The 25,583-nt window shown below is 47.8% G+C and overlaps 2 protein-coding genes across 5 annotated transcripts in view; both read left to right on the forward strand.

Annotated features, from left to right (window-relative positions):
- Positions 1-25,583, forward strand: part of LOC309440353 (phosphatidylinositol 3-kinase regulatory subunit gamma) — a gene marked incomplete at its 5' end in the record, with an annotated part of 77,122 nt that overhangs the window by 32,485 nt on the left and 19,054 nt on the right. The window contains 2 exons of one of the 4 annotated variants that reach the window (XM_082053881.1): positions 11,981-12,836; positions 13,984-14,014. The exons of 1 other annotated variant lie outside the window; for it this stretch is intronic. Coding sequence is in view for 1 of the 3 variants with exons in the window: in XM_082053880.1 (XP_081910006.1) it covers positions 12,731-12,836 (106 nt within the window). Of the gene's footprint in view, positions 1-11,978; positions 12,837-13,983; positions 14,015-24,345; positions 24,555-25,583 lie in introns of those variants that run through there. 2 more of the 4 variants (XM_082053882.1, XM_082053880.1) reach the window with 2 other exon arrangements.
- The window catches only part of PRDX1 (peroxiredoxin 1), a 350,258-nt gene continuing 345,597 nt past the window's right edge, over positions 20,923-25,583 (forward strand). The window contains exon 1 of the mRNA XM_082053888.1: positions 20,923-20,932. The gene's annotated coding sequence lies outside the window, so the exon portion shown is untranslated. The remainder of the gene's footprint in view (positions 20,933-25,583) is intronic.

Consider the following 25,583-nt stretch of genomic DNA (forward strand, 5'->3'; position numbering starts at 1 on the left):
GAGGTGGACTTGGCAGTGATAGGTTAATGGTTGGACCGCAGGGTCTTAAAGGTCTTTTCCGGGCAAAACGACTCTGTGATTCTAGTGAAGCACAGGGCTGCTGCCTCTGCTGTGCTTCGTCAGCTCCCTGGCGTGGGGCTGAGCAGTGATGCCCCCAGGCAAGCAGTGGGTCCCTCCTGCCCAAACTCACAAAGAGCCTCTGAATATCAGAAACTCTGGCCGTGCTCTGACATCCGTGCCAGCCCCTGGCTTCCCAGAAACACCCTCCCAGGGGAGAAACCTGGATTTCCCCTTGGAAACCAACAGCGCTGCAGGCTGGGGGAGCGGGAGGGGAAGGGGGGGCTGTTGCTGGACCACAAGTCAGAAGAGCCAGCCAGGTTTCCTCCCTCACCAGCAGCACTGAATTCACCGTGTCCCAGCCCTGATGTCAGCAGAAAATTAGCCATTCCAAATGACGAGCTCCATGGCCATGCCGCAACATCCCGTCCCTGCAGCAGCATCCTCCCTCCAGCTTCTCCTCCCATGCACCCAGCCCCAGGTGACTGTGCCCCCAGGGGTCCAGCACACAGGTGGGGGGCTCTGACTGGGGCAAACCGTTGCATTTCGAGGCTGTGAGGTGGCAAGTGGACCTGTGCATCAGGCTGCGAAGAGCAGGAGCTGGCTATGGAGAGGAGCAGGTTTGCAGGCAGGAGGGAGTATGTCCCCCCCGTGCACAGCCCTGGCAGGGCTGGTGCCTGTGGGTGCAGCTCCACGGGCTCCAGTGTTAGACAGGGACCCCAGAAATGCTGAGAACTGGCCCTGTCTGGGGGTTTCCAGCCAGCATGGAGGTGGGCAAGCAGGGTCCGGTGTGTGCGCACACTCATCCATGTTTCACCACTTGTATTCCTCACTCGCCGCCTCCCTAACAAGCAGCCCACCAAATTTCAGTGCTTTCTCACAAAGAGCAGCAACGCTTTTCCTGGGGACAGGGGCAGGCAGGCAGGGCTAAGGAGCCCCCGGCTCCACTCCTCCCGCCTGCCGGGCAGGGGCCACCTTGGCCCCCAGAGCCCTGTCTGCAGGCAGGGCTGGTATGTTCACCACGAGCTATAGACGGCCCGGCTGCCGCTTACAGTAAATCTGAGCAAGTTGTTTTGGGTAGAGCACTTGAAGTCCCGCAGGCAGCAAACCGGCCGTATCCTCCTGGCACAATCACTTGCCGCAGGCGTCTCCTGTTTCCAGCACACCCCTTGGCTTTCCCAGCACCAACCCGCCGTGCGTCAGACCCCGTCATCGGCATGAAGCCGCTTTCCCAGGGCTTCCCCCACCTTCCCGGAGGCAGCTGATGTCTCCGCGTCTGCCATCACCCCCCTGCTTTGGCTCCGCGTGTTCAGGAAAGCCAGTGAGGAAGGATTCTGAGGCACTCGATGCTCATGGGCACAGCCCCCAAACCGCTCCCTGACCACCCTCTTGCTGCTTCTTTCTCCCATCACTGCCCTCCGGCCATCAGCTGTGATCTCCAGTGGAGGGACTGGGGGATTTTTCTGCTTTCTTGGGTGAATGTGAAATCTTTGCCCCTGCAAGTGGCCAGCGGGTGAACCTGAGTCACTGCTCACGTGTTTCTTTAAGGGCTTAAGTGGGATTTACGTGGTGAAGGTGCCTGCTCCAGCCCTCCTAATGGATGGGCAACTCCAAGCATTGGGAAAAGGCAAGATTTGGCTTAGCCAGAAGAGTTTCTCTGAGCCCTCAGGATCACATTTTGCATTTTTCTCTCCCTTACCCACAGATTTTCTCCCTACCCACTTGTTAAGAGAAAACCACTGGGGGTCTCATGTCACTGGGGACTTGGAGCTGCAAGGACTGTCCCGCACCTCACTTCTCATTGCACCCCAAATCCAGAGCAAGGGGAGGTACACACTGGTCAGAGATTTAGCCCCGTCTGTTGAATGATCAAGAAGCAAATTGAGCAAGGCACTAAGTCTCCCAAGGACAGATCACCTCCCAGACGCTGAGCCCTGCCACCCCTGACCCAGCGGCCCGGGGACATTGTCCCAGCGCAGCTCTGCCAGCTCCAGGCTGCCGTCTGCATTCAGCCCAACCCTTCCCAGCACAGGAAAGGATACACAGCAGACACAGGCAAGGGATTTTCCAGGAAGAGAGACAGCTCCTAGTCTGGCTTTTCAGAAGCGGGCTGCAAGCTTGTGAAACGGAGGTATTTTTCAAGTTGGTTCCTGCAGTGAAGGTGATCAAATAATTGCTTATATGCCCATCTGGCCCAATGGCTCATGCTCACAGAGCAGAAACTCGCTCTCAAGGCTGCTGGAATGTGGCTCCCCCGTGACGCTATGGTGTGTTTCTAAGAGGAAGGGGTTGAGGTCACAGGTGCCTTTCCAAAGCTGAGCTGCGCCGCGGTCCAGGCGCACTCCCAGATTCATGTCACTGTTCTCTCCATGGAGCCGCAGGAGGGTTGTACCTGGGAGCTGGTTTTCCCCTGTTCCACTTGCCCAAGAGGGTGCTCCCAGCATCTTCTCCACCCCTTGTCCCCTCCTTCTCCCTCCCACCACTTTGGAACTCGTACAGCCCGTGTCAGGCTCTCCCCACCTCCTCCTGCACCCCATGATCGAGGAGGCACCTGAACAACCCTGCTGCTCCGAGTGAGGATGGAGGACACACATCCCCATGGGAAATTCAGGCTCTCCCAGTGGCAACCTCCTCCAGCCCCCAAAGTGACGATGACATGAATGTTTCAATTCAGACCAACCATTTTTTTCAGGGATTTGTAACCTCTTCTATTGTGTTTTTCTTTTTCTCTCTCCTTTGGGGTTGGAATTATTCTGACTTTGTGCAAAAACCAGCTCTGAAGTGCTCAGGGAGTGGAAACCTCCCATTATACTTTTGAAAAATAATATTAATCTTCCCTATCCTTTTATGACGAGCTCTCCCTCCCTGATGGCTCAGGACTGGAGGTAGGCATTTGATGTGGAAATAGCCCTTGCTGAAAGAGCCCCTTTGATGTTTGATTTTCAGAGGGTCAACTCCAAACCAACTGTGGGGGCACCGAGTGCTGGTGGGGCTGGGACCCAAAGGGTGCCCAGGAAGGACATGGGGCAAAGGAGGTGCTGCCAGGCCAATCCGCTGCCTGCCTTCCACTGATCTGAGCAACAGGCAGGTGTTTCCTGGCTTTCAGAGACAATAAACCCAAAGGAATTTCCACTCATGAAAAAATTCATTATGTGCATGAGCTCGGTGTGTGTGGAGCTACGGGCAGGATGGCCAGAGCACCACAGACCCACAGGCACCAGAAACCCCATCCTTCTGCAGGGACACTTTGGGACCAAGCCTCTGTCTGGGGGTGGCAGAGAGCCTGGTCACCCATTTGCCTCTTCCAGTCTCACATTGGTCCTGTCTTGTAATGTTTTTGGTATCCACCAGCTTTTTCTTCTGTAGTGCAGCAGCAAGCTTCTCTCCTTTGCCCCTGCCTCTCCCCCTCCTACTGTTTTCTCTCATTTAATTCCTCAAAGCACTTTTAAGAGGCCATTCCTCTGGGAGGTACCACCTAAAACAAGGTTGTATTGTGTACCTTTGGTCAAAGCCAGATAAGAGCTTCCAAGTGCCGGGAGAGCAGAGGTGGCTTCTTCAGGTGCTGGCAGCTCTCACAGAGCACACAGTGTTCGGGATGTGTTAACCCACCAGCCGGGATTTGCATAGGTACAATACCCCTCTTCACTTTCTGGCAGGTTCTTGGCCTGAAAATTGTTGTGTTAAACCTCAGAGCAGTCTGTTAGCCTGGTAATCAGTGCGGCGCTATTTACTTTGTCTCTCACCTTTTGTTTTGGGAGACAATAAAGATTTCATGCTTTGTCAGCAGAAGGCAGGGCAAGCGCTCACCTTTTGGGGTGTCCGGGGAGCTGCAGGCACCCAGCGCTCACATCCAGCGCGTGTTCATGGCACTAAGATGCAAAGCTTTTGCCCTTTGATCTCTACCAACCTATGTGTTATAAGAGAGATACAGCCACCTTTTTACCCCAAAGCTTCAGCCTTGGTAAAATCTGAAGATGTTGCAAGTTTTGTCTGATCCTCAAGGAACAAACCTGCCGAACACCTGGAAATCCTGGACACGAGCACTGTGCCAGCACAGGCCAGCCCTAAGACATGCGCTTAGCAAGGCCAACGCTCCCAGGAGACGGGGGACCAGCCACAAATGTGCTGCGCAGTCCCTCCATTCACGGACAGTGGAGCTGATGCCTTCCAAATGCTCTGGATTTGTTGCGTGTTTGTTGCCGCTGCAGCCGGGACTTGGTGAACCCGTCAAATTTGGGGGCTTGATGGTGAGAAAGTCCCATCTGGTGGTGCAAACTGGCTTGGTGGTTTGCAGGGACGAGGGAGGCGCTTTCCTGCATGTTTCTAGAGGATGCCCAGGACTCCAAAAGGCAAGTGGGGCAGCAGAGACACCGAGTGAGGTCTCGGTGCCCTAGAGTCTCACCTCTACTCCAGGAAATTAATATTCTTCTCTTGGGAACCCAGCATTATTCAAATGAATTTCCTCTTCAGGTTTGGAAATTTTCATCAGGGAAAGAACCTTAATCTAAAGGACAGAAAAAAGAAAAAAAAGGTCTTAAATAAGCTGATCTGGAAGTTGTCTTTGCTCAAGCCCTCTCAGTCCACTGCCTTGGCTGGACGAGGAAGGAATCGTGTTCATGTGCTGGTTTTTGAATGATTACCCTACACAGCGCTGCTTGTTTTATTGCCCCGCTTAGCGTTCAAGGCTGTTCTTCTTGCACTTATTTACTGTTAAGCAAAGAAAGCCAGGGAACATGATCTCCAAAGCAAATAGAGCCATGTTTCCATTTGGGAAAACTTAGAGGGAAAGCACGTGTAGCTAAGCAACAATGCACGATGGTAATGGGTCCTTTTCCAAGGCATGAACTGCATGTGGATAACTGCAAGGAAAACAACCCCGGCCAACATGCTGCCGACGTTTGAATTCTTGGCCTAAGCGATTAATAAGAAACGAGATGACTTTTCAATATTCCCTGGGTTGCTATGGTTTTTTTTTTCTCTCGCTTTCAATCTCCACCCAAGGTTTTGGGTGGAAGTCTCTGTTACCGCGGCTGGGCAGAGCTCTGAGTACCGATGTGTCACAGCGAGGTCCCCTGGACACAAAAAGCCAGGGAAGGGAACGGGGACAGGGCAGTCCCATGGCAGGACTGAGGACCCAGCCATGAGAAACCTCCTCCTGTTTGGGGTCAGAGCAAAGCTGCCGTTCAGCTTGTGCCTCAGCACCAAAGCTTCATCTCACCCCTTCCCAGCAGTACCCAGGGATGGCTTTGTCATTTATCCACCCTGGGAAACTAGATAATCTCTGCTGCAAGAAAAGGGGAGTGTTTTCTCACCATGGGGTAACGTGTGATGGATATTTGAGGATGCTATTACTAGGATAACGCTAGCTACAGGATCATAAAATTGTTTGGGAAGCCAGAAGCGGGGGAGTTTTCTGGAAGATAAGCAGGTGATGTCAGGTTTGGCCAGGTGCATGACACCCATGTGTCCATGTCATGCAGCTGCTGCGGGTGAAGGGATAGGGAACCCTTCAGCTTTTCATCCCAGGGCATGTAAACTATTGTATTGTGGGTTTTGTTTTTTGTGGGTTTTTTTCATAATAAGAGCAAACGTACAGAGTTGGAGTTTTCCATTTGCAGAAGCGACCACTCGTTTGGGCTTCTCCAGAATTCCTCCTACTGGGAATGCTGCCACTTCTAACTGGTGCTGGCAACTCAGCCCGATGGTCACCAAGTGGGACGGCAGCAGGACAGGGACAAGACCTCCCTCTTCCTAGACCCGCCGTTGATTTCCTCTTCCTGCCGCCTGCATCACTGGCTGTGATCAAAACACTTGCTGCCATGTTTAGTGAAGAGAAAGAGTTATTGCAGGAAGGCGTTGGGATTATTTTTTTCCTCCATGAATAAAGTTCTACAGTTCCTCTTAAAATCAGACCTGAGGAATTTACAGAGTGGTTATTGTACATTCCTTGGAAAAAAAAATCTAAGCAAGTAGTTCCAGTGCATTAAAGCAACGAAGAGAGGAAGTGAAAAATATTTTAAATTCCTATACAGTGTTACATTTCAAAAATGTCCTGGTTTAGGACATTAGAATTGAGGGGGTGCCTTTTTTCTCTCTTTTTTCCCCCTCTAATTTCTCTGAACTTGTTACAAGTCTCCTTCCATTTTGCTCCCCATTTCCAAGCAACTCAATAGAGAGAGGCCTGGAACGATGACAGAGATGCGAAGTGCACAAAGGGACCACAAAGGGACCAGAGTGTGGTCCGATAATTCTGTAATTGGAGCTGCTCGAGGCAAAATTTTTTTCAAGCCAGTGTAAATGGGGATCGCTGAAACCCTTAACAATCAGTCTGTCAGGCTGCTTCTTTAATGGATTGCTCTGTTTAACTCTCTCTGTCACTGGCAAGATGACAAGAAGAATTAGTGTACTGGAAAATATAAGGTAACTGGCAGCTCCCCAGCCCAGTTCCCTGGCCCCGCAGACCTCGGGGTGCCGCAGCGCTGGAGCCCGGCTCACCGGCTGCTCGGCCGCCTCTGTGGAGCAGGAGGAGGACGGGAGGTTGCAACCTCCTGCCCTTGCTCGGGGTAGGGAGACCTGCCAAAATACCCTGCGGCTCCGCGACTGACACAGTGAAGAGTGTGTGGGGACACGGGAGGTCCCCCCCGCCATGGCTGCGGGGTCGCTGCAGCACTGTGTGCAGCTGGCTGCAAGCTGGGATTGGGGTGGGAAAGGACCCAAGCGTCCTCCCAAGGCCAAATCACAAACCTTTCATCAGCTGCAGACTGGCTTTGTCTTCTGCTTTTAAACCATGGATACTTTATATTTTTTAAGCATTATGGGTTAATGTCAGTCTTCTGGGGGTGTTTGGTGTATGGTGGGAGCGCTTTCCCATTAGAAAAGATGCTTCCAGGGTGTGTGTGAGTGTGCGTGAGCACACGCGAGCGCGTGCAAGTGTGCGCTGCTCTGGAGATGCTCCGACACCTCCATTGTTCGCAGCCAGCCTCTGAAATTTGGCAGCGACGATGCCCCGAGGCTAGAGATGTACCTTTCGCTTTTCCCATGAAATTCCATTCTGGTTTGGCTGAGTTATAAAAAAAAAAAAAACACACAAGTTTGAAAATGGCCATTTCCCTTCTGCTGCCTGCATTCCTCAGGAAAACTTTGGCAGGCTGTCAAAACAATAACTGAACGTGAACTTTCTAAAGAGCTGGCCTGGTGCTGTCTGCCAAAGCAGCAATTCAGCACAGCTCAGCGCGGCGTGTCCTTTCCCTCACCCCCCCGTGCCCACCCCCTCGCGCACCCATCCCCGGGCACCTTCGGCACAGACGTGTCCGCCCCGGACACCCGTGTGCAGAGCACGGGGCCGGCATTTGCTGCCTGGTGGCAAAAGCCACACACGCTCCTCTCCCCTCGCAGGTGAGCGGCTTCTGCTTCCAGCCCCAACTGCGATTCCTTCAATTTTGGGGGGAGAAACTTCTGGAGCAGGGAGGACAGGCCAGTCCAAACCTTGCTGAGGGATACCTCAGGGCCAGCTGCAATAACCTAAGTCGTAGACATTTATTGAAAAGGGGTTTTTTTTTGGTTGTTATTTCCTATGTTAAAAAAACACTGTTTACAAAGCAAAGCCAAGTCCTTTTAAGTTAGGAAATGCCTCATGTATGATTCCTCGCAAGCTCAACTCCGTGCATGCGTTGTGCTACGACCTTCGCGTACGTGAGCCCCTATTTTGACCTCTTTGCTTGTTGTGTGGACAGAGAAGGGAAGAGGGCATGAGCTGCTCCGACAGCTGTAAATAAGACACTTCCTAACACTGAAGTGTTTCACTTGAATGTTTTTGCAGACCACATATTATTCTTTAATACAGGTTTTTAATGCAATGTATAATTTTCAAACCAAGGCACCCGACTTCAGCACACTTGCCAGAGTTCTTTCTCACCACAGAAATGCGGCTGCATCTGGGGTGGAGCGAGGCAACTGTGTTGCAGCCCCTTAACACATAAAATGACTCTAAAGCACAGAGGAGACAGCACAATCCTGGTTAAAAGCACCCATTACATTTCACATTAAGGTGCAGGAGGATCCAGGGAAGGAAACTGCTGCTACTTTGCCCACGCAGGGGTTAATACTCTTAATATTCAGGCAAATGCTTTGTGGTCCTGGGGTATTTTTGAGATTCAGATTGTAGAATTCAAGGGAAAGATGGTTCTTGTGCCTTTCCCATGCTGCCAGCACCACGCTGGTGCAGGATGACAGGATGAACCTCTGCCTTTCCCACCATCTCTTCTCCTGCCAGCAAGCCCCAGGTCGAGCTTGGAGCGCTGAGACCCCAGAGGCAGCATCTGAGCCCAAGCAGGCTGACCCTCCCCTCGACTCCTCATCACCAGGAGGTGAGAAACAGGCAGGAATCATCTGTTAACTAAACCAAACTGCTGCGACCGGTTCTTCTCGTGCAGTTTCTTGCAAGATGTGGCCACCCCCATGGGAAGCTGGCCACCAATTACGGCAGATACTCCACAAATCCTGGTGTCTGTGCAGCGCAAGGCTAGTAATTTCACGTAGCATTTACTGCCGGCTGGGGAGTCATCCGTTCCGATGAGAATGCAGCTCTACCTTCTACAGGCTCCCCTCCAGCAGGCCCTGAGCTTGTGCTAATGCTGAAGCCAATGTTTGCATCTTGGGAGTAGCCAGGAGTCTCCAGTCTGCCCCAAAAATCTCTCATCATTTTCGTGCATTTGGCTGGCAGCACGGTGGATTCAGCCCCCCTCCCTCCTCCACCCCTCCAACTATAAAAGCCTGTTGTGGCCTACATTCAGCTGTCGGATATCACATTATCATGGCTCGGCAAAGAGGAAACCAAGCAGTTTGGCACAAATGGCTTTTCTGTGTTCAGCCTGTTCCAGCGCGGGTGCATTCGGCTCCTCCTGAAGCACATGGAAGCTCTCAAAACTTCAATATTTAATCTTGCCTTGAAATGCAAATTGTCAGATCCAAGGAAATGAAAGTGAGCAAATGCATGGCCATCGATGGGGGATGTCATTGGGGAGGCAGCAGACGCCGTGTTTGCCTCTCGGCTGGCGCAGGGCTGCAGGGGCTGCTCCTCACCAGAACCCTTTCTAGAGCACTGTGCCCCCTGGTAAAGCATTGTCATTATCACTGTTGTTTTATTTCAGTGTTCGAATGTCCCGACTCGCGTTGATCTAGTCAGACCTTGAGCATCCCTGAGCGCTCGGCGTGCTCGTGGTTGTGTTTCTGTTCCCCAAGGGCGCTGCCGTGACACTGGATGCTCAGAGTTTGTGCCTGTGGAGGACAGACAGACGGGCAGAGGGGATTTTGCGGTGTGTAAGGCAGCACATGTGCCTCCCTCTCCCCCGCCACATGCACATGCACACAACTGCTTGCCCCCATTGCAAGGCAGGTGGTGTGGCAGGAAAGGGAGTGCCCCATGCGTGCATGTTGGGAGCCAAGTAATCCTGGATATATCATAAGCACAGTTTTGAGAAATAAAAATACATTAATATTCTGTTCTCTCAAGGCATTACCCTACTGTTTACCATTACACACAATCCTTTGCCTTAAATTGCATCTTTGATTAAAGCAGCAATGAGAGAAACCAGTGCTAATAACAAAATGTATTCTGCTTTAAATCACTAAAGCGAAAACATCAATAAGCTGTAGCCATCAGTGCCGCCATGAAAATGAAGGCAACCACCATGGGAAACAGCAAGGATGAAATCCACTTTGCCAGCATAAAAGCCAAGTAATTAGGTCTTATGTGGGTGGAACTTATAATGAGGTGCAGGAAGGGGGAGAAAGAATTTCAACCCTCTCTCCCTCCTTCCCCCCACTTCTAGAGCTGCTAATCTAAGTTTGGGGGCTCCGGTAGCGATGGCAGCCCCATTTCTCAGCATCATGGGGTCTGCAAAGAAGCATCTTCCCGTGCACCAACCAGCCGGCCCTTGCGGGGCTGCTCTGCAGCCCTGTTCCATGCCCCATCGTGGGCAGCGGACGGTTTGTACCCCCGGTACCAACTTAGATTTCGCTGGGAGGGAGGTGCACTTTGGGAGGGCATTTCACTTTGAGCAAGCTTGAGCTGATATATTGTGCCAGCCCAAGAAATTTAATTTAAAAATTAGAAAAAGGAATCGTATCTGGCTCTCATGGATTAATCAGTCCATGGATGGGGATATAAAATTAATTTATCTCCAGTGAGTTATTTGAGTCAAAGCTCTGTGCTCCTCTGCAGCTGTCCATCCCTCAAGGAGCTCTATTACTGGAGCAGTGCTGCTCTCAATTGCTTGGAAGTTGTGGATATATGGAAGTTGTGATATATCAGCGAAGCTCAGATTCTCTGTGCCCAGCTCTTCGCACACACTCTTACGCTGGGTATAGCATTTCAGTTATTCAGTGTTGCCATCACCCTCCAGCTCACCTAAGACAGGAGAATGTTTTCAGGAGCTGTCTACCTAGTGCTAGAGCAGGAGAAATTATTCATAACTTACTCTTCCATGCTTTAAAATGCAAATAAAGCGGACAACTTCAGTGCTGGGTTTTCTAACATTCCCTGACATCCCCAGAGCAGATCAAGGTGCTTGTCCCTCCTTGTGCCCGCAACACTCTTTGGAAGTCTCTGGAAAGGGCTTTTCCCTAATCTCCCAACAACTGTCACTTTACCTTTCTTTAAGTACGCCTGGCCGCACTGACACCAAGGCCGGCTGCCGAGCTGGCTGCATTTCTGCCTCCCGATGGTGCGTGTGGGCTGCGGGCTGAGTCTGGCCAGCCGCAGGCAGGCTGAGGTTCAGCGTTGGGTGTGTTTGCAGCTCAGATTGATCCCCAATTTTGTGCAAGGCAGCCACCCGGTTGGGTGCCTTCTCTGCCTCCCGCCCGCCCCCCCCACGGTTATGTCACTAGAAAGAGCAGACTTAGCAGATGGTTATGGCACCCGTTGAAATGCTCAGGTTGTAATTTGGAATCCAAAGGGCCTGCAGAACTCAGGCGGTGGAGGAGAACCCGTATTTCGGGCTGCAGGAACAGCAGGGCAGGCAGGTGGTGCAGCGGGGCCGGCCAGCCCAGGCCCCAGCCAGGGACGGGGACAACGGCTCTACCAGCCAAAGGCCTCCCGGGCCTGTCCCTCACACCCCATCTCAAAAGAGGGGCCGCTCCTGGCTGCAGCGTAGCTGCGGGACACCGGCCCGGGGGGACGCGGCTCCCCGTGGGTGTGGGCAGGGGTCGATGCCCCACCACTAGCGGTGGGGCCGGCTGTAGCGGGGGCCGCAGGCCCAGCCCCGGACCTGCCCGGCCGGAGTGCCCGTGCAGCCCCTCAGCCCCGTCCCCCCTCTCCGCCTCAGCGCTCGCCTTTCTTTGTCCCGCTTAGTAACCGGGGCTCCCAACCAATCGTCATCGAGCCGGCCGGCTTCGCCGCCAGCTGATTGGGTGGACCGGCCGGAGCTCTCTGCCAATCCCGGCGTTCGCTGCTCCCTCAGACAAAGACAGCAGCTCTGGCAACTGGGCTCGACTCCCCCCGCCCCCTGCGCGTGCTCCACGGCAGCAGCCCCTTGGCGACAGGCCAGCCGAGGGACCTACCACCTCCCCTGCCCGCCTCAGAAGAGGGGGGGATCGCTAGGAAAAGAAGGCGAGAGAGGCGGCCGAAGTGGCGAAGGAGAGCGGGGAGAAAGTCAGAAAAGTGTAGCTCTGTAGTTTGTGCCAAGCTTTCTTCCTGAGCATGTCTCGCCTTCACGAAGAGAGACTTTTCCCCTTATGATTTATTATTTTTTTTTGCCCACCCCCACCTCTGCCCCATGGAAGCGCCCGCTCACACAGCCCCCTCCCTCCGTCCTCCTCGAAGGGGTTAAAAAGCCGGCGCGAAGCCCCGCCCCCGGGGCCCCTCCCGCGCGGCGCCGGGGGGGCGTGGCCTTGTCCTCGGCAAGAGGCGGTTGGCGACGGTTGGGCCCCTCAGAGCCTCTTAAAATGAAACCGAGCGGGGCCGGCGGAGCCGCAGAGAGCTCGGGGCTGCGAGCTGCCGGAGCCGCCCGGGGCCGCCGCCTGCGCCGCGCGGGGCTGCCAGCTGGGCACGGCGGGCGACGCTGCCGCGGGCTGCCCGCCCGGCGCTGAGCTCGGCCGAGCCGGCGGGGAGCGCGGGCCGAGCGGCCCCCAGCGCTGCCCGCCCCGCTCGGGCTCCGCACCCGCCGTTATTGTTGCCCGCCGCCCCCTCCCTTCTCCTCCGCCGGCGGAAAGAATTCATCCAAGAGACCGACATCTCCCCTTTTTGTCCGCTTCTCCTCACCCTCCCTCCCTCCCCTTTTGTGCGGGCGTTTTGTTTTGCTTTCAGCCCGGTGTTTTACAAGTATCCCGAAAATGGCGATTTTTAGAGAGAATTCAGGAAAGTGGCTTTTCTGTGGAAAGGTGTCTTTTTAAACAAAAAGAAGCACTCTGTCTTTATGTTATTTATCTATATAACTACCTATCTTAGTTCCTGCAGGGCAGCTGCTGAGGTTGCTCGTGTGGATTTTTTAAATTAATTTTGCGATTTTTTTTTTAATTTTTTTTTTTTTTTGGCCCTAAGTGTTATTTTAGAACGGTGTGGATTCTCCTCGGGCTTTCCCCCCGTTCCTTTATATATATATATCTTTTTCCCTTCCGTTAAAAGCCGCGCAAGCCAATCTCTTATTTATAAACCTGCCGGGACTTGCCTGTCGCGATGTACAACACGGTGTGGGATATGGACCGCGATGACACGGACTGGCGGGAAGTGATGATGCCCTATTCCACTGAGCTGATATTTTACATTGAAATGGACCCTCCAGGTAGGGAGCCGAAACCTGCCCGTGTTCCCCCAAGCCTTTCATTCCTACCTTCTCTCCCCTCCCTCCTCCTTGCAGACTTTTCCCGTTGGGAAAAGGAGAGGGAATCTATGGGGGGTGGGGGTGTGTGGGAATTATCTGGAGTTAAACTTTGATGCCCGCATAAACTTTGCAGGGACTTGAACCCGCTGTCTCCTGGGCTGAAGTGTTTTAATATTGTTTTTTGGGGGAGCTGGGAGGATAGCTGCTATTGATGGTGCCCTTTGGGAGGTGGAAGGAGGCAGGAGGAGAAGAGCTGCTCGCAGCCCCTCTCCCGAGTCTCCTTTTTTTAAGTCTTTATTGAAAACCGTATTTTTCGGCTGCATTCACTTCTCTAGAAGCATTTTTATTAGCCTCTTCACCTGTGTGCCTTTATGCGCCTGTAACACTTTGATGGCAGTGATTTACCCACCTCCGTTCAGTTCCAGTTTAATCGCTTTTACAGGCTCTGAGACCCGTTTCTCCCCAGCTCTGTTTCAGCGTTGACAGATGAGGTGTGTGGTGGCTCTGGGTGTCGGTGCTGGGGGATAATACTTGGGAACAGGCTGGAATCCATCCCTGGAGGCACTGTTACTTTGATAACGTTTAATAACCTCATTCAAAAGGGTTTGGTGCAACTTTTTTCTTCCCCTGATGGATTGCCCATGCTGAAAATGAAGAAATGTGTTGTCTCCTCACTTGCCTGAAGTTTTTAGATAGGACAGAAAGTTTTTTTTATGTCTGAAGAGTGAGGGAATGCTTATGAAGAGAAGAGGTTGACCCTTTTTTTGGTCATGAGTTAAAGCAAGCAATAAATGGGTACTGCTGAAACTGTATCTATACCTGTATGAGTGTAAGAGGCTGAGGGCAGTAAGATAATTGAAGAGCCTTTATGTTCTCAGGTCTCTGATCTGTACAGCCAGAAAGTACAGTAAAATATGCATCAAAAAAATCTTAGCCTGCAGAGAAATTGGTAGCAAATAACCACTTCTAAGTGGTATCTTCTGTGAGGCATGTACTGTTAGATTTTTGAAATGCGCTTTTCAGTCTGTGATTGATTTGTGGCTTGTATCTCCAAGTGTGGTTTAATCTCTTTGTTTCAGCGGAGTGAGCTCTTTTTTTCTCTCCTTAGGTGTGTGGTACTTTAATTAAAAGAGGAGGAGGTAGGTGATCATCCTGAGGTTTTTGGATCTTAAGGACCTGTATTCACTTCCTCTGGTAATTCTGCTTTTAAAACTGGACCAATCTCAGATGCACAATACTGGCCACTACTTGTTAAATTCTTGCATAGCTGACACTACCTATTTTTAGAAGTTATTCCTGAAAGCATAAAGTTCAGTCAAATCTGTTTGCTTGCTTCTGTGAATTGCAGAGAGTATCTTTCTTGTAAATGCTTTTGATTTTAACAATTCATGAGGTTAGTAGTAGTTTTTGCTTGTATCAAGTGAACAAAAACCCCAGTTCCATTGTAGGTGACTTAAAACAATTGTGGGGGTTTTTTCTTAAAAACAATTAAAGCTCTTTAAATGGCATAGTGTGAGCTGGCCTAACTGAACTCATCAGAAAACAACTTTTCAGTATTTCTGCAGGAATTCGACCATACAGCCTTTGGAAATTCACATTAATAAGCGATGCATCTGTCATTAATAATACCAGTATTTCCATCATGGAAGACCTCTAGTCAGGGATCAAGGCTCTGCATGGTCTGAACACCAGCGAGTGAAAGGACTTAACGTTATATGCTGATCCTCTGGAAGAGCCAGAGCTGGGAATGATGCATGGGATGGTCCCATGTGTTTGTCCTGATTTTGTAGCACTATAACTTTTAAATTGCAGGGGAAGGGAGAGCATGGCAGGGGAAGGGAGAGCATGGCAGGGGTAGTCTGCATTTTCCTTGTGCAAAGTGGGGTAGGAAAGTGTTTTCTGGACCGGGATGATAGGTCATCCCTAAGGGGAATGTGGAGGAATTTATTTGGAAGGCTGAAACACTTGGCATGCCTTGGGATAAAGTCTCTGCATTTGCACCCGGTAACAACCGCAACTCCATTTGGCCCACTTCCAACAAAAATTTGTGAAGGTTTTCAGTATAGCGGTCCCCCACCCGGTGGCTGGAGTGCCTGAGCAGCTGAATGGTGGCAATATGTTTTCTCAGCAGTGCACAAACTAACAATATGTGGCAAGTGTCCCCACTGCCAAAAGGGGCAGCGTGGTCTTTTGTCCGCAGAACTTGCATGAAGAGATCCCTGGTTGGTCTTTATGCTGCAGTACTGGGCATGGGCTGATACCAGGAGCCAAGTGTCTCAAATCGTGCGTGACTGCTCTTGATGACATTTTAGTTCATCTAAACTTCAGGCAGAAGACAAAAGCAAGGTGAACATAATGTGCAGTGTCACCCATAACCTCTAATTCAAGGGTGGGGATACTGTTTCTTGTTAATGGCCGGTAGACCTTTAATTTGTCTCGTCAGGCTGTCTTAATACCCACCTTAGCGTTGCCCAATAATAATGCAGAAATAAAATCCCATGATGGCAGGCAGCCTGCAGTGCAGCCACAGCTCCTGCCAGGCCTCAGTGCACCTGCACCGGCTCATCAGTGCGCTCCTGTTTTCTGTCTGGGGTTGTAGGTGTAAGTGGATGCTCAGAGCAGGTCTTGAAGCGTCTTTGCTAGAAGACTTGCTCAAAAGCCCCAAATTAATAAAGCTGATACCTCTCTCACACGTGAGTTTTCCCCAACTCCAGCAGAGGCAGGGTCAGGCAACACGGGATTGCAAGCTTTCTGCTAGCTTGTAATCCATCCTAAACATAGGAGTGAGACAGTTCTCCTAAATAGAGCGTTGGCATTAGGGATTCAGTTCTGCCAGCTTTGCAAAGCTTGCCTTAGAGCAGTACAGCTAATACAGGAGCAACAGTGGTGACAACCAGCAGGGTGACTCCTGTTACCTAGGACGTTTCCCTTCTGCGTGCATGTATCAATGCATAATAAAATGTATCACTGGCATAAAGTAGGATCTATATGTGGCAAATAATACTAGGTGCAACTAACTAACTTTCAGTGTCTAAAGACAAAACTGGAACCACCAGTTGCATATAGCTAACATAGTAGCTTCTAAGTTTTCTAATCGGGATTAATTCAGAGTACTATGGCCATAGCAGCATCATATGCTGATTCTGGCATTAGAAAACTGGCTGTCGGGTTCATTTGTATGTTTGTTCTTGCTGTGTGTCTTGCTGTCTGAAAAGACAAGGAAATGTGTTACTGGATTGAATTTAGTTTTTATTTAACTTCTGTTCAGGTCTGCAAAAGTTGTTACTGCCGGAAGTTTTTGAATGGAAGATGTTGAATTGACTACAAAAGTTACCACAATAACTACCTATCTATTAACCTGCTTCTCATTAGTAGGACTAAGTAATGTCTTTCCCTCTGTAGATCTGGGATATATTATCAGTAGTGTTGATGATAAAATGTGTAATCACTGAATACATTTTGTCACACTTCGATGAAAATCAGTAAGAGTGTTCCGCTGGGATTTCAGATACAGATGTCAGCAAAGATATTTGGCTCAACTACAAATTAGAGGTTAGTTCCATTTGCGTGGGTTATGAAGAAACCCACAAGTTTAAAGTAGGTTTACTAATGTAGAATGGGCTCTAGGAGCAAATAACAGAAAAAGTGTTTGTCCTAAAGCTATAAGAAACCTACCATTTTGAAGCCTGTTAGGCCCAAATATGACCAACCGCATCTATAACTTGACCCAAGCATTGTTTTCCAAGAATATTACTCTTCCTTACCTCATGTGCTGACACTTGCTGTAACAATGCTGTTGCTACAAAATCTTTTAATAATTATGGGGGGGGGGGCAGCAATAATCTCTAGGCCGCTTAGTTTAGTCTGCTTTGCAAAAGCAGCACTGCTGTTGCTATGAGTGAGACAAGTATTCAAGGGGAAAAGTGTATTTATTCATTATAGTTTCTATTTTCTTATATATAATTTGCAAACCCTTGTTTTAGGGAAGCGATACTATAATTGTAATTTGGAAAATACAGGGTTCTGATCTCAAGGGCAGTGTTTGCTTAGATACCAGTCCTGCTGTATCATTATCAATGTTATAGGGGAAGCTGAATGTGGCTTCTCAAATGGGGTTTGTGGTGTGCAGTGCCCAGATGTAGGTGAACACGGCATGTCTATGCCTGACTGGTTTTCCAGTGGGAGAACAGATGCAAATTTTAATAGCGTTGTCAGTAGTGTCCTTCAGCTTATCTGAGCTGACTCCGGAAGCTTATCAAACAAAAGTTCTACCCTTACACATCTTAAAAAAAACAATAATGGTTCTACTAGTGCATATAATTAAGACAGCAGCACTGTAGCAGCAACTGTCTCCATCGCAAATTTAAGTATTTCTGAAAGTCATGTTTCCAAAAAGCAGATGTTGGAGATTGAGAGTTTCCTTATTACAGAAGGGAAGTTTGTGCTGACTGTTTTGGGGTAGAGCAGGGGATAAATAAGGCTCAGTCACTTGTATTCTGCATGTCCTGGAAAATGATTTTAATTGGAGTCTCAGCTCCTGTGAGAACAGGGATGTGAAATGCTTGTGTTCTGTCCTTGTTACGCCTGGATTTCTCTACTGGCCTTTTCATTTAATGACTGCCGTAACCATTTTTTGTTTCTTGATTGCATTTTCAGGCTTGCTTTCGCATTCCTTGCACTTGGTTTTCATTTTGATGGCTCTGTTAAAGAATATCACTCATCAGCTTTCAATTAAATACATGAACACAAAAAATAGCATCATTAATATAAAGTGAAATGAGGCTTTGCTTGAGATGGGAGAGCCTGCTTTAAAAGGCTGACATTTTTATCAGTAGGCTTTCAGATGATGTAGAAATAGCTGGGGAGGGAAAGCTTGCTGAAGGGAGTTGTTCAGCCCTGTGTTCTGTAAAGCTGTAGGTTCATGCAAACTAAAACAAATAGAATGTTCTGAGAAGAAACTAAGCGCTTCACTATGCGTTTGAAAGCTGAATCTGCAGCAAACGCTATTTCTGCAATTGTTGTTCCAAACAATCGTCTGTATTGCATGATGCCTGTACCTGACAGGAATTAATCATGGTGTTGCTTCCTTTTACCTCACCTGTTCAAAAGAAGATTCTTCTTGGAGTTTCCTTTGGAGAATATCGTTTTCTCAAGCAGCACAGTTGACTTCTGTCTTCACCATTGCTTGCATGATTATCTTATTCTAGAATGAAGCTATTTGGGCTTATCTTTGCTCTACAGCTTGGGAAAACAGAGGCATAGCTGGTCATACACATCTGCGCCCAGTACTAAAAGCAGTTGGGTGCCTTACATCATCTCATGTTGGTTGTTTAGTGAGTCACTTTTGGGCAGAGAACTAGAGAACAGTGGAAACAGCAGCATAAAGAATACTTTTATCAGCATTCTCTGTATGTATCAAAGCTTAGGCTTTATTATTGTCAAAAAGACTGTTAACTATGTTGAAACAGGTTGCTATAAAACTTTGGCCCATTAAAGCAATAGGTGTGTTCTAGCTTGATTTTTTGGAAACTCATTTTTGTAAAGTAGGTTGCTGAGTAATGTTAAAAGAACAGACTCTGCTCGTGTACTAAATGCCCCTATGGAAATGAGTCAGATTTTCTTTTTTCTTCTGTTTTTTGTCTTATTTCTTCTGACAGGTTAAAATCTGCATGATAGTTAAGTAAGCAAGAATTTGCTTGTCCATATAATCTAAACTATGGCCTATGAGCTGGTGCTGGATTCCCGAACAATGTGAGTGGATATTACCTCTTCAGCAGAGATTGTATTTTCATTGTCCTTAATCTTTGCTGTGTCCTCCACTCAATAGACAAAGATTTTGCAACATTTTAGTGAATATATTCGGGTACCTTATGTACTCCTAGTTCTTCTGAAGAAAAGTGGTTATATACAGGGAGTTTTAGAGGAGTTCACACAGTTCAAAAGAAGCAAAGTGATGCCTGTTGTAGAACTTTCCTAAAAGGACCCCAGCTGCCCTGCTGGACACCGACCAGCTGCCTGGTGAGTCCTGATGCCAAAGCACAATGTCCTTTGAAGCTTTCTGGTGGCTGAACGGGATCCAGGTTCTCCGCTGGCTTTCAGGCCAGCAGCACACTGGAGATGGCTGCCTTCCATCCAGCGCGCTTTTAAAATGAGATGAAATACTTCAACTCCTTCAACCTGTGACTGCTTCCAACATTGCTCCAGATTCTCTACCGGTTTTTGTGAACTGGAAAAATGTTATTTTAATGATAGTTCATAGGAATGTTTCTTCTTCTAAAATCGGATATCCCCAAAGCTGATGCATGGTTATTTGGGATAGGCTTGAAAAACATCATGTTTCTCAGCCCAAAAATTTGTGGGTTTGGACAAAAACCCAATCAATTCATATGCCGTACTTGTTTGTTCTTTTACTAAAGAATAACTTCAGTTTTGAATTGGTGTGACATTGGGACTCTTGTATTTGGGTCAGTTTTCTCCTGCTCTTTCCCATGAAAGAAAAAGATCCGCAGGTGCCATTTTTTCATGGTTTTTACCTTCTGTAGCCTTATCTGAAATTTCTGCCTCTATAGCCCCTAAAATCAGATGCTGCACATGATCATCTTTGCTTTTGGAGGAATTCTTTCCTTCCTTGCATCCTTCCCCTCAAAAAACACCCAAACAAGAAAACCCCAAAACTGGAGTTCATGCAATGGAACTAGAGAAAAATTGCTGTAATGAGGAAATCTGCTGTTCGGGTGCGTTTTGAGTGTGGGCAGTAGGGTTTACACTCCAACAGCCCAGGAAAATGTTTGAGAGGTGAGATGTGGATGAGAAGTTCATTGACAACATCGTGTATGTCAGTTCATTGACAACATCGTGTATGTCAGTTCATTGACAACATCGTGTATGTCAGTTCATTGACAACATCGTGTATGTCAGTTCATTGACAACATCGTGTATGTCAGTTCTGTTGTCTGTTACGACCTGAATTTGTACCTTGCAATTAAATTTCCCAGGCTGTTAGTACTCACGCTGCACTGCCCTGTGTAGTCAAGTCATGATAGGAATTGGGACTGTTGGCCTGAGAGAAACTGCTCCCAAGTGTTGAATTAGAAGTCTTTGGTGTTTGTGGCATCTTCAGTCTGACTCCTGTCTCCAAAAAGTCTCTTGAAGGATACAAGGAAACTTGAACCAATGAGTTGAGTGTTTAAGATCCTTTCTGTTTTGAAGGGGACAGTACAGTCTCACTGATCACTTTTGGGAGGGTGAAAGAAGTTAAACTGCTGCTGTGAAATCGATTTCATTAAAATATTTTGAAAATCACAGTGTAGTTGAGTGAGAAGATTGAATCCATTTCCTCTGTTACCTCTTGAGCTCTCAGCACGAGCAGGGGCTGTGTCAGCTGAGTCCAGCTCAACAAATCCTTCCCTGCCCTGAGACTCAGCTTCTGCTGGGGATACCGCATGGGCTGGGGCTTCTGCCTCGGTGGAGCTTCCTCCAAGACCAAGGCTCTTAGGAAAGATGACACATGACACAATGTACAACACTTTTCCTCTGAATACGTTTCTAACTTCCAATTTCTTCTGCGGTGTTGATTTGAAACACACCTTTTGATCTTGATTTAGATGGCTCTCTGCTGGCAATTCAGAAGGTGTTGTAATATTTCTGCTTTGGTGACTAGAAAATAGTTTGACATAGCACAAGGACAGGTACTGTATGAGGAATAATTTAAATAGTGCTCTGAAAGGTCTGAGCTAGTGGCAAGCTAAAATAAAATGCTGCTTAGAGCAGCCAGAGTCACATGTATTTACAGCTGTATTATTATTATTTTTAAGTGGCTCTTGTGCAGCAAACTTCTCAGTAGTGCTGATTATTTCTGTGAATTTGCTCTCCTATGAGGTTTGTACTTGACGTCTGGATGGATGGTTAGTCTTTGAAATATCTGGAGAAAACAGCCCTGGGCTGTTTTTGTTTAAAATGCCTTTTTCTTTTGGCTTGGGTAGGTCTTCTAACCAGCGTGTCACTGCTCAGGCCTGACTTCATTCTCCGTCTTCTACAATGAAAAGCTGGTTCTTTGTTCTGTATTGCTGTAGCTCTATGCTTATGCTAAATTTTGTTTTCCTTATTCCTATGCAAATTCTATTTCCATGTATTGACCAAGGAGTATTTTTTTAATAGCTGTTTGAAAATTCTACCTGTGGAGGGGTGGAAAAGATGCTTGTGATATTTCTTTGGTGAGGGCAGATGAGGAAGAGCTTTAGTTGATAAGTGAATAGGAGGATCTACTTGTGCCTTGCATTTTATATCTACTTCTATTGTCTAGACCATACAATACACGGGATACCATAAGGTACAATTGTTCTTATCAAACATTTCAGATTTTCATGGACAATAAAATGTCTGCCGCTGACTTTCATCCAAAGAGTCAGTAAAAGCCGAGGTCTACAGGCTGGGAGATAAAGCTCTTCCTTCCTGAAGTGAACTGAGCATGTGATGCTGGGTAGTAACGGTCTGAGTGATAAAACATGGCAAAACTTCTAAAGCGCTGTTATGTTTTTGGTATCCAGCTTATTAATAGTGTGCTAATTATGCTTGGTTAGTAAAGAGCACTCACCCTTTTCATCTTCCTCCTGTTAACTTTGGGACAGTCACCCCAGCCCTGTTGGTCATGGAACCTCTGACACTGCTGTAGCTCTGCAGCTGTTAGGCTTTGCTTGAAAGGGAAAATGTTTTTCATCCAGCCATGAAAATAACTGGAAAATTGGGTTTTTTTGGCTTTGCAACTTCATGTAAAGGCTGGAATGAAGAGAAGGTGCCATGTTGCTTTATAACACAGAAGTCAAAGCTTCCGGTGTCATTTTTCTGACCTCGAGCATCCCCCATTTCTTCAGTCTCAGCCCATGAAGTAACAAGCCTTGCAAAGCAGTGGGGGATGCTTCTGAGACGCCCAGAGGAACTCTGAATTTGAGCCAGCCTCTTCACACACTGTTGTCCACCCTTCTGCAGGTGTCCCATAGCAGATAATCTTTCAGCCTGTGCGGTAGCTGTGGATGCATGCGAAGAACAGAGTGCAGCAGAAGTCTGGCAGGCTGCAGGAGGTGAAACAGTGGTTGGGACATGTGGGAGAGGACTGGATAGCTGGGGAGTTTTCAAACAAAACAGATCTTTATCAAAAAAAGCCAATTAATCAAAACTGAAATATTTCTTAAAGGTGTTGGTTTTTATGAAAGTTTATAGAAACACAGGCGAAGCTAAAATGGGAGAGTTTTCATTGGAAGCCTGCCTGGCTTTCCGCCAACTTGTCTGCTGTTTTCGGTAATGAGATATTGAAAGACTTCAGTTCTTTGAATATGTCTTACTCTTTGGCATCTCGCCTGTTTGGGGGGAGGAGAGTGAAAATGTGAGCATGCCTGAGGTTCTGTGGCCGGCAATAATGCGATTGAGTAGCTTCCTTCTCCATCCCTTGAGGAGCTCTGGGTGCGTGTGAGCTGCCCTTTGAGGAAGGGCAGCTTTGAAGGGCACTGCTGCTCTGTGCTTTTCGCAAGGGGCCTTGGCAAGAGAACTGAGGAGCAGGGATGTGGAGCTGCCAGGATCACTTACCTGCCGGTGGTGGGGAATGAACTGCTGTCAGCAGGTGTGCACGACCCTCCTCTTTGTCGGCTGGGGAATCTCTGCAAAAGCGTGGTGCTTTACTGCTCTGCCTTGCACACATGCGCAATTTCTCTAAAATTATGTGCAAAAAGCACCTTTGTTCAGCGTAGGATTTTTTTTCTTGGGGATCCCATGCAGCAGTGACAAGTAAAGGACTATTGAGGGAGGGAAAGAATTTGAGGCTTTGCCTTGAAGGTGTTAAAGAGATTGAGAAAAGTTTTTTGAGAAATTAAGACTACAGAAAGCACTTAAATATTGGGGGATTTTTAAAATTATTATTAAAAAAAGCTAGCCTGTATTTTCATTCTAAGTCCTCATCTATATCTCCAAAGGGAAAACCCTTCTGCTGTTAAGAACTATGTCATTAAAATGTTAGCTGGCCTAACCATGGATTACTTGCATGTTTCCAGAGTAATGACACTTTTTTGAGCTTTGTATTACAGTTTGTAGGATATCTACTGTATGTCAGCCTTTTTGAAGCTGGGTAACTATCTCAGAAATCCTCTCATCTGTTTTCTGCTTGTCACAAGGTGGAGGGAGAGTAGATTGAGAGCATCAGAAGGAGGGCTAGTAGACGAGCTCGTGTAAGTGCTGAGTGACTTACAAGTCACTTTATCAGAATACTTGGTAGTTATGGTTATTTGTAACAGCAAGATAGAGTTAATGCTGCATTTAAACCTGCTGTACTTTTACATATCCGGCCTGCAGCTCTTGGAAAGTGCTAGAAGAAGTACATTATGGAGCCATTCTTAGACTAAGTGGCATCTGCCTTAAAACTGCAAATTAGAGTTTAATTAACTGGCAGGTTTATCTTGTACGCAAATACTGCAGCCAGAGAAGAAATGGGCTCTTTGACTGGATGCCGTGTGGGATGTAGCACTTGGAGACCCAAGGCATTATTCTTTTCTTGTTCCTCCTGAATTACTGCCATTGAAAACCCTCACACATGGGCTTGGTGCCTCTTGGATCATGTAATCTTGTGAAATATTTTATTCAAAACCTAACTGTGAAGTGTGTGTCTCATGGAATTCACAGTGTACTCTGAAGTTAAATTTGGGATTAATGTAGCCTACTATTTTTTGCAAGAAAGTTTAATTTAAAAAAAAAATACAGTGGTGCTAAACTTTAGTTACTTGCCGGCTTTCTTAGTTGTTTTGGTATTGGAGGTGGTTTGAATTTCAGGGAATCATGTCAGTTAAATGTCGAGTAGCCTTTTTCAAAAGCATTTCTACCCAGTCAAGAAAGCATGACAAAAATTACCTCGGCAAAGCCAAATTGATGGCCATTTCTCTCTAAGGACCTGTGGCGCGGCTCTGCGGAGCAGCTCGGCTGAAGGTACCTGCCGGAGCCGGCACGGCGGCCCCGGCCCTGACGTCAGCAACATCCGATCCCGGGCCCGGCCAGCATTGGCTGCCGCCACCTCCGCTCCATCGCCAGCTCCGGTTTATTTCCCACCTTCTAAGCGGCACTGAGATGGGGTTGGGATTAAGCTCAAGTGAGGCTGCTTGGGGAAGCTGGGAAGAGGCGACCAGAAGTGCTAAAGAATGAAAAACCAGAGATGGTTGTTAGGATGTGAGGGAGAGCCGATCTGCTCTCATGGCTGTGTGCCAGGCGGTCACCGAGGGCTGAGCCTGATCTTGGGAATACACTCATGGGGGAGTGGAAGGTCCTGCGGAGCTGTTGCCTTTTGCATTTGGGGATATCTGTGCCATAAAGCTGTCCTAGAGACATGGTAAGGGAAGGATGCTTGTGCATCTGGTACTAACAGCAAGTTCTTTTTTAGAATGGATAGATCCATTGTGCTGTTAATCACTTGAGATCAATGTTCTCTCTCTCCTAGGAAAAAGGAGGCAAGAAACCATCAGGATCTTTCACTCTAATCAGAGCTTGTTTTGAGATAAAGTAAGATTGTGCCTGTGGCTAGATCAGAATTGGACCCAGTGACATGGAAAGAAACACGGCTGCTCTTGAAAGCATTTCTGTTGACTTCAAGCCAGCCTTATTTTACTTTACTGTCAGATGTTAGCTCTGTAACATTCATCAAGTAAGGTATATAAAACTGGATTTTTTTTTTTTAATTTAAATCAAAATCTGTAGATTCTTGCAGGCTCTTTGTAGCTTCTCATAGAAACATCACAGCATTTCTCCTGGCAGAGTGCTTAGTACTGTCTAGGTATTCATAAAAACTATTTTAGGATGCCTCTTGTAGCAACCCGTTGGGCCAGTGTTTTGAGAACAGCAGTAGGGTGGATGCTGTGCTTACAATAGAATTGCCATGATATTACAAAATGCTCCTCTTGTGTCATCACAGGCTGTGGGCTGTGGGGGTTGAACTACCTTTGTGCTTTGTTCTCCATTTGTACAGACTACGGTTGTATCAGGCTGAGAAGGTGGCCAAGAAACACTGAAATGGATGGGCACGTTTGCCTACTGAGTAAAGCAATAGCAAGGGCCTGGTTCTGTATCCAAGACAGGGGGAAGATCTATTATGACTCGAAGAGTTCAAAGTATTGAAAGTAAAGAATTAGATCCATAGCTCTCTGGGAACAGGATCCACCCTTGCAAATACTTTCGTAGTTTTAAAATGTGCAAGCTATTAAAATGCATATTTTCAAAAGTCTATTGTGAAAAGGACTGGCTTCCATGAGTCAGGTTTTACAGGAACTGGTCCAAGCCTTATTCTTCTCCCTGGAAGGATTTCCTTCCAACTTTCTCATGCAGAATGAAGCTCTGCAGACAAGCCTCTGATAGTGAGAACTGATACCAACCTAGTAAGGGAAAGAAGGAAAAACCCGCACCTGTAGTAAGGACCCTTGGTGTCATGTTTAGTGCTCTGTGTCCGTATGCCAAACTTCTGTTCCTTACCTTTCTGGTCTTTGTCAGTTGGCTTTTCTGTGCCCAGTACTTTGGAGTGAGCCCTAACAAAGCTGCCAGATAATTCCACAGTATATAAAGGAGCAAGACTTAATCTGACAAGGAGGGCTAGAGAAGTATTCAAGTACTCTAGAGAATACTTGAAAGGCTCTTCTGGAAAGCCCCTATTACCAGTGTAAAACAGGCTTTTACATTGTAAAATAC

This window comes from Streptopelia decaocto, assembly GCF_964273445.1.
Source record: "Streptopelia decaocto genome assembly, chromosome: 5".
NCBI classification, from domain to species: Eukaryota; Metazoa; Chordata; class Aves; order Columbiformes; family Columbidae; genus Streptopelia; species Streptopelia decaocto.